Source organism: Manis pentadactyla, chromosome X, assembly GCF_030020395.1.
Source record: "Manis pentadactyla isolate mManPen7 chromosome X, mManPen7.hap1, whole genome shotgun sequence".
NCBI classification, from domain to species: domain Eukaryota; kingdom Metazoa; phylum Chordata; class Mammalia; order Pholidota; family Manidae; genus Manis; species Manis pentadactyla.
The window spans coordinates 69,261,592-69,274,455 of record NC_080038.1 but is presented as its reverse complement, the minus strand read 5'-3'; the positions used below and the strand labels follow the sequence as shown (position 1 = coordinate 69,274,455).

The 12,864-nt window shown below is 35.5% G+C and overlaps 1 protein-coding gene across 7 annotated transcripts in view; it reads left to right on the top strand.

The window, feature by feature from the left end:
• ATRX (ATRX chromatin remodeler) overlaps positions 1-12,864 on the top strand; it is a 323,761-nt gene that overhangs the window by 258,359 nt on the left and 52,538 nt on the right. For all 7 annotated transcript variants that reach the window (XM_036902729.2, XM_036902727.2, XM_036902726.2 and 4 more), the window contains one exon: positions 7,498-7,606. In XM_036902729.2, coding sequence (XP_036758624.2) covers positions 7,498-7,606 — 109 coding nt within the window. The remainder of the gene's footprint in view (positions 1-7,497; positions 7,607-12,864) is intronic.

The following is a 12,864-nucleotide window of genomic DNA, read 5'->3' as shown; positions in this document are numbered from 1 at the left end:
CCATCCATCCTCGCTCCTCTGGCACCCCTCCCAGTCCTTGCAAGTCTTGTAAACTGCTGCTCCTGCTTTGGGTGTCAGGTCTCGTAGAGTGTGCATGTCCTCCACAATCAGATGGAGTCGCAGCCTTCCAGTGTTCTACTAGTCCTTACTTTCCAGTCCTGCTATTCAACAGATCCCCATGTTTTGTGGGTTCATGCACCTGGATCAGAATTCCAGGGATGTGTGTGCAGCACTCTTGGGCTCCTAAGCCCTCCCCACTGTGTTTTTCTCCATCCGTCCTGTAGGCTTGGGTGGGGTGGAAGGGCTTTAGTTCCACTCATTCTCAGTTTTGACACTTTACCCATTTCTGTGTTGTCTTCTTCTTCTCCAGGTGTAGGTGGTCTGTTCTGCAGTCTTCAGGTTGTTTTCAGGTTAAGTTGTGTTTGCTGTATTTTCTTCTTTGATGTGTTTTTTGGAGGAGGTTTCCACCTTTCTACTCTGCCATCTTTATATCTGTCCCTGATTTTTTAATATTTTGTTGAGAAATTTTTGCATCTATGTTCATTAGGGATATTAGCCTGTAATTTTGTTTTTTTGCTTTTTGGTGTTTTTGGTTTTGGTATCAGGGCAATGCTGGCCTCATAAAATGAATTTGGGTACTTTCCTTCCTCTTGAGTTTTTTGTAATAGTTTGAGAAGCATAGGCAGGAATCTTTCTTAAATGTTTGATAGATATTTATTCTTCATAGTAGAATTCAACTGAAGCCATCAGTTCCTGGATTTTTTTGGGGGGGGCTTTTTGATTACTGGTTAAATTTCATTAGTAATAATTGGTCTGTTCACATTTTCTATTCTTGATAGTGCCCTGCAAGATTATACATTTTTAGGAATTTATCCATTTCTTCTTGATTGTCCAGTTTGATGGCATATAATTTTTCATACGTGTCTCTTACAATCCTTTTTATTTCTATGGTGTTGGTTTATCAATTTTTTTCTCTTTTCAGAGAATGAGCTCTTTTTTTTCATTGATCTTTTTTATTGTTTTTTCATCTCTTTCATGTATTTCCACTCTGATTTTAGTATTTCCTTAATTCTGCTAACTTATAGCTTTGTTTTTCTGTTTTTTTTCTCATTTTCTTAAGTGTATGGTTGTACCATTAGAGATTATTTCTGTTTCTTCAAATAGGCCTTTAATGCTATACAGTTCCATATTAGAAATCCTTTTGCTTCTTTCTATAGATTTTTGAAAGTTGTGTTTTCATTTTTATCTATCTCTATGTATTTCTTACTTCCTCATTTATTTCTTCATTCACACATTGTTCTTTTGATAGTTATGGAAACTTGTTTTTTGGTGTAATAAGATCTGTCTTCGAGAATGTTTCCTGTCTACTTAAAATGAATGTGTATAAAGTGTGTCATATAATGCCACTGTTTCCTTATTAATTTTCTGCCTTGATGATATATCCATTGATGCAGGTGGGGTGTTAAAGTCTTCTTTTATTATACATTGTCAGTGTCACTCTTTATGTCTGTTATTATCTGCTTTGTATATTTAGGTTCTCTGTTGGATACATAGATGTTTACAGTTGTATCCTCTTGCTGGATTGATCCCTGTATGTCTGTGTAATGTCCTCCTTTGTCTCTTGTTACAGCTCTTTCTTCAAAGTCTGTTTTGTCTGATATACATGTTGCTATACTAGTTTTTTTTCTTTTCATTTCCATTTTCATTGAGTATCTTTTTCTATCCTTTCATTTTAAGTCTCTTCATTAGGTCTGAAGTGAGTCTCTTGTAGGCAGCATATAGATGGGTCTTTGATTTTTATTCATTCAATCACCATGGAGCATTCAGTCCCTTTACATTTAACATAGCTTCTGATAGTTATGCACTTATTGACATTTTGTTAATTGTTTTCTGATTGTTTTGGTAGTTCCTTTATTCTCTTGCTCCTTCCTATGTGATTTGATGATTTTTTTTCTTTTATAGTTATACTTGGATAACTTTCTCTTTACTTTTTTGTGTATCTATTACAGGTTTCGGTTTGTGGTTACCATGAGGTCCATATATAAAACCCTTTGTATGTAACAATCTGTTTTAAGTTGATGATCCCCTAAAGCACTGTTTTTACTCCCTCCCTCCGTCTTCTATATTTTTGATGTTATTCTTTACATCTTATTATTTTATCACTTAACTAATTCTTATACCTATAATAGGTTTTAATACTTCAGTCTTTTACCATTCATAATAGCTTCAGAAGTGATTGATATTAACGCTGCTATGTATTCGGTTTTACGGTTGTGATTTTATTTTCATAATTTTCTGGTTCTTTTTTGCCTCATGAGGTCCCTTTAATATTCCTTATGAGGCTTGTTTAGTGGAGATGAGCTGATTTAACTTCATCTGTCTGGGAAAGTATCTCTCCTTTAATTTTGAATGATAACCTTAGTGGTGGAGTATTTTTGTTTCTAGGTTTCCTTTTAGCAGTTTGAATAAATTCTGCCTCTCCATTCTTGCCTGCAAATATTCTGCTGTTAAAGTAGCTGTTAACCCTATATGGGTATAGGGGGTTCCCTTCTATGTATCTGTTTGCTTGTCCCTTGCTGCTTTTATAACTCACACTTTTAAAAAAAATTTTTATTAAGGTATTATTGATATACACTCTTACAAAGGTGTCACATTAAAAAGCAATGTGGTTACTACATTTACCCATATTATCAACTCCCCACCCATACCCCAATGCAGTTACTGTCCCTCAGTGTAGTAAGATGCCACAGATTCACTGTTTGCCTTCTCTGTGCTACATTGTTTTCCATGTGACCCCCCACACCATGTGTAGTAAACATAATACCCCTCAATCCCCTTCCCCTTCCCTCCCACACCCCGCCCTCCCACACCCCGCCCCATTGGTAACTGCTAGTTCCTTCTTGGAGTCTGTGAGTCTGCTGCTATTTTGCTTCTTCAGTTTTGCTTCGTTGTTATACTCCACAAATGAGGAAAATCATTTGGCACTTGTTTTTCTCCACCTGGCTTATTTCACTGAGCATAATATCCTCCAGCTCTATCCGTGTTGTTGCAAATGGTAGGATTTGGTTCTTTGTTAAGGCTGAATAGTACTCCATTGTGATATGTACCGCATTTTCTTTATGCATTCATCTGCTGATGGACACTTAGGTTGCTTCCATATCTTGGCTAATGTAAATAGTGCTGCAATAAACATAGGGATGCATATGTCTTTTACAGTCTGAAAAGTTGTATTCTTTGGGTAAATTCCAAGGAGTGGGATTCCCAGGTCAAATGGTATTTCTCTTTTTATTTTTTTGAGGAACCTCCACATTGCTTTCCACAATGGTTGAACTAGCTTATATTCCCACCAGCAGTGTTAGGAGGGTTCCCCTTTCTCTGCATTCTGGCCAGCATTTGTTGCTCTTAGTCTTTTCAGTGGTGGCGATCCTTACTAGTGTGTGAGGTGATGTCTCATTGTGGTTTTAATTTGCATTTCCCTAATGATTAGTGATGTGGAGCATCTTTTCATGTGTCTGTTGGCCATCTGAATTTCTTCTTTGAAGAACTGTCTCTTCATATCCTCTGCCCATTTGTTAATCAGGTTATTTGCTTTATGGGTATTGAGGCATGTAAGTTCTTTATATAATTTAGATGTTAACCCCTTGTTGGATATGTCATTTCAAATGTATTATCCCATACCATAGGATGCTTTTTTGTTCTGTTGATGGTGTCCTTTGCCGTACAGAAACTTTTTATTTTGATGTAGTCCCATGAGTTCATTTTTGCTTTTGTTTCCCTTGCTCGAGGAGATGCATTCAGGAAGAATTTGCTGATGCTTATATTCAGATTTTTGCCTATGTTGTCTTCTAAGAGTTTTATGGTTTCATGACTTGCATTCACGTCTTTGATCCATTTCTAGTTTACTTTTGTATATGGGGTTAAACAATAATGCAGTTTCATTCTCTTGAATGTAGCTGTCCAGTTTTGCCAAAACTAGTTGTTGAAGACGCTGTCATTTCCCCATTGTGTGTCCATGGCTCCTTTATCATAGATTAAATGACCATTTATGCCTGGTTTAATATCTGGACTCTCTATTCTGTTCCACTGGTCTGTGGGTCTGTTCTTGTGCCAGTACCAAATTGTCTTGATTACTGTGGCTTTGTAGTAGAGCTTGAAGTTGGGAAGCGAGATCCCCCCTGCTTTATTTTTCCTTCTCAGGGTTACTTTGGCTATTCGGGGTCTTTTGTGGTTCCATATGAATTTTAGAATTATTTGTTACAGTTCATTGAAGAAGACTGTTGGTATTTTGATAGGGATTGCATTGAATCTATAGATTGCTTTAGGCAGGATGGCCATTTGGACAATATTAGTTCTTCCTAGCCAAGAGCATGGAATGAGTTTTCATTTTTTAGTGTCCTCTTTAATTTCTCTTAAGAGTGTCTTGTAGTTTTTAGGGTATAGGTCTTTCCCTTCCTTGGTTAGGTTTATTCCTAGGTATCTTATTCTTTTTGATGCAATTGTGAATGGAATTGTTTTCCTGATTTCTCTTTCTGCTAGCTCATATTAGTGTATGGGAAAGCAACAGGTTTCTGTGTATTAATTTTGTATCCTGCAACTTTGCTGAATTCCGATATTAGTTCTAGTAGTTTTGGAGTGGAGTCTTTAGGGTTTTTTATTTACAATATCATGTCATCTGCCAATAGTGACAGTTTGACTTCTTCTTTACCAGTGTGGATGCCTTGTATTTCTTTCCTTTGTCTGATTGCCATGGCTAGGACCCCGTGTGGTTTATTCTTATCTCCAGGTGTATGCAGTTTGGCCCAGCGCTCTTTCCTGTTGCTCTATCAGCATTAGTCATGTTAATTAAATTTTCGTATTGTATGCTGTTTTTGGACGAAGCCTCTGTCTCACATATTGTGCTGCCATGTGTACTCCTCTCCTCCCTGGTAGAGTTTTAATACCCTCATTTTAAGGAGTTCCTCTCAGCCAAGAAGCTAGCCACCTCTCCATTGCCAGAGACTGTCCTAAGTGAGGTGTCTGAGGATGGCTGATCTACTGAGGTTGGCTGATCTACCAATGGTCCAATCTATGGACTTGGATCAAGTTGGGTTGCAACAGCAGCCGCACTGGCCCTCTTCCCTGATAGAAGCTGCTTAAGCCCCAAATCTGCGAAGCCTGCCATTGACTAAGTCATCCCAACTTATAACGCACCCTTTATCTTTAATGTTTGACATTTTCTTCATAATTGTTGGTGTGTATCACTTGGGTTCATCTTATCTGGGGCTCTTTGTGCTTCCTGGACCTGGATAAATGTTTCCTTCTGCAGGTTAGGGATGTTATCTACCCCTTTGCCTCAGTCTTTTCTTGGGACCCCTATAATGTGTGTATTACTACACTTGATGTTGTCCTTGTGGTCCCTTTTCCTATCCTCAGTTTTAAATTTCTTTGTTTTTTTGCCATTCAGCCTGGATGATTTCCACTATCCTTCCTTCTTGATGGTCACTGATGCATTCTTCTGTGTTTTCTATTCTTCTGTATTAGTTAATTAGTTTTGTGTGTATTTTCATTTTAATTATCTTCAGTTCTGGTGGTTCATTTTTATATTTTCTACCTCTTTATTGAAAGGATCCATTTTTATTGACATGTCTTCAACATATATATGGGTAGTGTGTATATGCATGTCTGTATTTGCGTATGGTTAAACATGATGTTCCGTTAAATATGTTTTCCTGTTATCACTATATATTAGTTTTATTAGTCAAAAATCTATATTTTACAGTGCTTCTTTATTTCATTGGGTATGTTTCAAAAATATATCAATTTACTATACTGCCATGAGTGAATGGACTTGTCCTATGCTGTGATATATTGTAGTTATACTTCCCCCTTTGTTAATGGGTAAAAACATTTTTGATTGTTTTAATTTGTGTTTTTTTGACCACTGTTAAGACAGTAGTTTTCTATGTGCTTACTCATCATATCTAATTTTATAAATTCTCTTCAGTAAACAGTTGTTTTAACCATCAGTCAGTTTGGTTTATCTTTTGAATGATTACTACTATTACTAATTACTACTACTACTAGGATTGCTGTGTATTTGGCATTGAACTAGGTTCAAGGTGTATTACAAGAAGTCATGTATTGAGAGGGATCAAACACATATGTCATAGTAGAAGTAGATATAATTTGCTATGCGATGTCAGGCGATAATATTAAGTAGTCAGTAAGCTTAATTACTGTATGACAGGTATTGTTTAAAGTGTCTTTTTCTCTTACATTAACTCGTTTAATACATAACAACCCTTTGTAATAGTTACTCAGATTGTCCCCAGTTTTAAAGATAAAGACATTGAAGTGTAAGGAGTTTTATTTGCTTGCCCTTATTGAAAATGCTAATAAACGGTGAAACTGGGATTAAACTCAGGGATTCTGAGTCTTATCTGTAGTTTTTATTACTAACCTATACTGACTTTATAAGCTTTTGTGTTGAATTCACAGAAGTGGTAATACAGATTGTTCATTTGTATTGTCATAGAAAGGTGAACATGTTGAAATACTTTTTCAAATCTTCATATTCCACTCAGTTATGATTTCCATATTAACTAATTATCCTGTTTAAGTGAACAGTTAATGCAAGTGTGACTCCATATTCTCACTTTTTTATCCAGCTATATCATAAATTTTCTTTCAGTGTGTATGCCCTTTAAGTATGGTTAAGTAATTAATGTGTCTTAAAGCATTTTTTAAAGAAATTTACTAAATATAATTAAAATGGCTGAAAGATACAAATCTCAGTTATGTCAACTTGTTTTAATGTTAAGACTAGGGTGTTACAGGAATTTTGCTTGGAGAATATATAGTAGCATTATATGTAAAGTTAAATAATTGTAATAAAAATTACTTGTGATAAAATTATAAATATATAGTAAATATAAATATGTTATGAGCACTTAATCCTTTCATGTTATAGTATCAGTGTAAGTCTTGGGTAATATTTCATTTCACTGTTTCTAATTTGGTATGTCTGATAACTATTAATTTATATATGTTTATTTGTGGAGAGACCATAGAAAAGTTTTTGCCACATTATAGTAGTTAATAAATACTTGTTCATTGAATAAATGTAATATGTGTCTCTGGTTTTATATGACCAGTATCAACTTATTAGTAAGGGGGAAACCTGGTCACTTAAAAATTTGAATAAATGCAAGCTTCATGAGCAAAGTGCAAATTAATCATATCTTTTTACAGTATGATAGTATTCTAATCAAGGAAATATTTTAAGAAATTTACATGTAGATAAAATACTTTTTAAAGTTCCTTTGCTATTCAGTATCTTTTGGAAGTAAATCTGTGGTGAATTTATTTGTAATAGAATGAAATACCCCTTGTTTAAAAAGTGTTTTGCTGTGTAAATAGAATATATATAACCAGTTCTTAAATAAAAAGCAAGGAAGATAGTACTAGCAGAAAAAATATATATAAAATCTCTTTTTTCCTTTCTTGTTAAATTTTCAGGTGAAGGGAAGTGGCTTCGAAACATTGACTATTACCGTTTAGATGGTTCGACTACTGCACAATCAAGGAAAAAATGGGCTGAAGAATTTAATGATGAAACTAATGTGAGGTAGGAAACATTTTCTGTATGTATAGTTTTTAAAAAAATCATGTTAAATTACATAGAATAAAATTGGCTCTTCAGTGTATATTCTATAATTTTTGCCAAACAGAAGATATAGTCAAGATATAAAATGGTTTCATCATCCTTCAAGAAATCTTTTCATGGAATAATAAAAAAAATTTGGAGCCTTTTGAATCTCACTATTTTCACACAGCAATATGCATTTGAGATTCATCCATATCATTGCACATGTCAATACTATGTTCCCTTTTATTGTTGAATAGTATTCCGTTGTAAGGCTGTCTCATAGTTTGATTAGCCATTTCTACTTAGGACACATTAGAGTTGTTTCCATGTTTAGAAATTAAAATGGAAACTCCTGTAAAAACTCATGTATCACATATATTGAGACACATATTAGCAATTTACTCAAGTGAAATGAAAATCCTAGAGTGCAATTGCTGGGCTGTATGATAAACTCACGTTAAGCTTTGTAAGAAACGACCAGTTTTCCAAAGTGATTGTACAGTTTGTGTTCACACCTGCAATGTGTGTCAGTTCCAGTTGCTTTGTGTCCTTGTTAGCACTTGGTATTATTGTGTTTTTAAAAAATTATTTTACCCATTCTACTAGTTATGTAATGGTGTCTCGTATGATTTTAATTTGCGTTTCCCTAATGATAATTCATCTTGAGCATCTTTTCATATGCTTATTTTCTACTTTTCTACTACCTTCGGTGAAAATCTCTTAGAGGGTTTTAAAGTTAAGAAATTATTCCTGATCTCTTTATATATTATGGAAATATAAATACTTTAAAATTTTGTTGGTGTAGGGTGTGTTGCATGTGTTCATTGATGTTGCTAAAGGTGTTGGTAATTAACAGAGTTGAACTGAATTTGGAAGAGAAAAATTTATATATATACATATAAACATGCACACTCAAATACACATGTATGGTAGCATGGCCTTTAAGAAAGGATGAAGAGATGGAGTTAGTTTAATGACAGGAGAACGAGGGATGCCTTAATAAATGTGTTAAAGTATGAAAGATACTATACTGAGTGTATAAAACATTTTAATTCTAGCTGATCCTGAACTAAACACAGGGTAAAGACTAGAGAAATTGCACTTAGACCATAGGAAGAGTAATTTGATTAGTTACTCAAAACCTGTAGTCTAGGAGAGCCTACAAAAGGGATGCTTTGAATATAGTAAAAGTTATAAAAGCATTTGATTAAATAACTGTTTAAGAATATGGTTTTTTTTTTAAGTGTGAAGGTAACTTTTTTTTGCCTTTTTTAAAATTTTGCTATCATTTATAATTACATGAGGAACATTATGTTTAATAGACTCCCCCGTTCACCAAGTCCCCCACAAATACCCCATTAGTCATTGTCCATCAGCGTAGTAAGATGCTGTAAAATCACTACTTGTCTTCTCTGTGTTGCACAGCCCTCCTGGTGCCCCCCCCACATTATACATGCTAATCGTAAGGCCCCTTTCTTCTTTCCCCCACTTCTCCATCCCTTCCCACCCATCCTCCCCTGTCCCTTTCCCTTTGGTAACTGTTAGTCCTTTCTTGGGTTCTGTGATTCTGCTGCTGTTTTGTTCCTTCAGTTTTTCCTTTGTTCTTATATTCCACATATGAGTGAAATCATTTGGTACTTGTCTTTCTCCAGCTGACTTATTTCACTGAGCATAATACCCTCTAGCTCCATCCATGTTGTTGCAAGTGGTAGGATTTGTTTTCTTCTTATGGCTGAATAATATTCCATTGTGTATATGTACCACATCTTCTTTCTCCATTCATCTACTGATTGATACTTAGGTTGCTTCCATTTCTTGGCTATTTTTATAGCACTGTGATAAACATAACAGTGCATCTGTCTTTTTCAAACCGGGCTGCTGCATTCTTAGGGTAAAATCCTAGAAGTTGGATTCCTGGGTCAAATGGTATTTCTATTTTGAGCTTTCTGAGGAACCTGCATACTGCTTTCCACAATGGTTGAACTAATTTACATTCCCACCACCAGTGTTAGGAGGGCTCCCCTTTCTCCACAACCTCGCCAACATTTGTTATTGTTTGACTTTTGGATGGTGGCGATCCTTACTGGTGCGAAGTGATATCTCATTGTGGTTTCAATTTGCATTTCTCTGATGATTAGCGATGTGGAGCATCTTTACATGTGTCTGTTGGCCATCTAAAGAAGAACTGTTCAGCTCCTCTGCACATTTTTTAATTGGATTATCCACTTTCTGTTTGTTGAGATGCGTGGGCACTTTATATCTTTTGGATGTCAACCCTTTATTGGATCTGTCATTTATGAATATATTCTCCCATACCATAGGATGACTTTTTGTTCTACTGATGGTGTCCTTTGCTGTACAGAAGATTTTCAGCTTGATGTAGTCCTACTTGTTCATTTTTGCTTTTGTTTCCCTTGCCTGGGGAGATATGTTCATAAAGAAATCGCTCATGTTTAGGGTTAGACAGTGATCCAGTTTCATTCTTTTACATGTAGCTGTCCGGTTTTGCCAGCACCATCTGTTGAAGAGACTGTCATTTCCCCATTGTATGTCCATGGCTCCTTTATTGTATATTAATTGGCCATATATGTTTGGGTTAATGTCTGGAGTCTCTATTCTGTTCCACTGGTCTGTGGCTCTGTTCTTGTGCCAGTACCAAATTGTCATTACTGTGGTTTTGTAGTACTGCTTGAAGTTGGGGAGCAAGATCCCTCCCACTTTATTCTTCCTTCTCAGGATTGTTTTGGCTATTCGGGGTCTTTGGTCTTTCCATATTAATTTTAGAACTACTTGTTCCAGTTCCTTGAATAATTCTGTTGATAATTTGATAGGGATTGCATTGAATCTGTCGGTTGCTTTGAGCAGGATGGCCATTTTGACGATATTAATTCTTCCTAGCCAAGATCATGGGATGAGTTTGCATTTGTTCGTGTCCTCTTTAATTTTTCTTAAGAGTGTCTTACAGTTTTCGGGGTATAGGTCTTTCACTTCCTTGGTTAGGTTTATTCGTAGGTATTTTATTCTTTTTGATGCAATTGTGAATGGAATTGTTTTACTGATTTCTCTTTCTATTAGTTCATTGATAGTGTATAGGAAAGCTACAGATTTCTGTGTGTTAATTTTGTATCCTGCAACTTTGCTGAATTCTGATATCAGTTCTAGTAGTTTTTCAGTGGAGTCTTTAGGGTTTTTTATTTACAATATCATGTCATCTGCAAATAGTGACAGTTTGACTTCTTCTTTACCAGTCTGCCTGCCTTGTATTTCTTTGTTTTGTCTAATTGCTGTGACTAGAACCTCCAGTACTATGTTGAATAACAGTGGGGAGAGTGGGCATCCCTGTCTTTTTCCCAATCTTAGAGGAAAAGCTTTCAGCTTCTTGTTGTTCAGTATGATGCTGGCTGTGGGTTTGTCATATTTGGCCTTTATTATGTTGAGGTACTTGTCCTCTATACCCATTTTATTGAGAGTTTTTATCATGAGTGGATGTTGAATTTTGTTGAATGCTTTTTCAGCGTCTGTGGAGATAATCATGTGGTTTTTGTCCTTCTTTTTGTTTATGTGGTGATGATGTTGATGGATTTTTGAATGTTGTACCATCCTTGCGTCCCTGAGATGAATCCCACTTGGTCATGGTGTATTATCCTCTTGATTTATATTTGAATTCGGTTTGCTAATATTTTGTTGAGTATTTTTGTATCTATGTTCATCAGGGATATCGGTCTATAATTTTCTTTTTTGGTGGGGTCTTTGCCTGGTTTTTGTATTATTGTGATGCTGGCTTCATAGAGTGAGTCTGGAAGTATTCCCTCCTCTTCTATTTTTTTGGAAAACTTTAAGGAGAATGGGTATTATGTCTTCTCTGTATGTCTGATAAAACTCCATGGTAATTCCATCTGGCCCGGGAGTTTTGCTCTTGGGTAGTTTTTTGATTACCGCTTCAATTTTGTTGCTGGTAATTGGTTTGTTTAGATTTTCTATTTCTTCCTTGGTCAGTCTTGAAAGGTTGTATTTTTCTAGGAAGTTTTCCATTTCTTCTAGGCTTTCCAGCTTGTTAGCATACAGTTTTTGTAGTATTCTCTAATAATTTCCTGTATTTCTGTGGGGTCCATCATGATTTTTTCTTTCTAATTTGTGAATCTGTTAATGCATGTAGATTCTCTTTTTCTCTTTTAATAAGTCTCAATTGCATTTATTTCTTCTCTGTTCCTTATTGTGTCCTTCCTTCTGCTGACTTAGGCCTCATTTGTTCTTCTTTTTCCAATTTTGATAATTGTTTCTTTAGACTATGCACTTGGAATTGTTCTTCCTTCTTTAAATATGCCTGTATTGCTATATACTTTCCTATGAAAACTGCTTTCGCTGTGTCACACAGAAGTTACAGCTTTTTGTTGTTGTTGTCATTTGTTTCCTTATATTGCTTTATCTCTATTTTGATTTGGTCATTGATCCATTGATTATTTAGTAGCATGTTGTTAAGCCTCCATGTGTTCACAAGCCTTTTTCTTTCTTTGTACAATTTATTTCTAGTTTTATACCTTTGTCGTCTGAGAAGTTGGTTGGTAGAATTTCAGTCTTTTTGAATTTACTGAGGCTCTTTTTGTGGCGTAGTATGTGGTCTATTTTGGAGAATGTTCCATGTGCACTTGAAAGGAATGTATATCCTGTTGCTTTTTGGTGTAGATGTCTATTAGGTCCATCTCTTCTAGTGTGTTGTTCAGTGCCTCTGTGTTCTTACTTATTTTCTGTCTGGTGGATCTGTCCTTTGGAGTGTGTGGTGTGTTGAAGTCTCCTAAAATGAATGCATTGCATTCTACTTCCTCCTTTACTTCTGTTAGTATTTGTTTCACATATGTCAGTGATCCTGTGTTGGGTGCATATATATTTATAATGGTTATATCCTCTTGTTGGACTGACCCTTTTATCATTATGTAATGCCCTTAGTTATCTCTTGTGACTTTCTTTGTTTTGAAGTTTATTTTGTCTGGTACTGGTATGGCAACACCTGCTTTTTTCTCCCTGTTGTTTGCATAAAATATCTTTTTCCATCCCTTTACTTTTAGTCTGTGCATGTCTCTGGCTTTGAGATGAGTCTCCTGTAGGCAACATGTAGATGAATCTTGCTTTTTTATCCATTCTATTGCTCTGTGTCTTTTGATTGGTGCACTCAGTCCATTTACATTTAGGGTGACTATTGAAAGATATGTACTCATTGCCATAGCAGGTTTTAGGTTCAT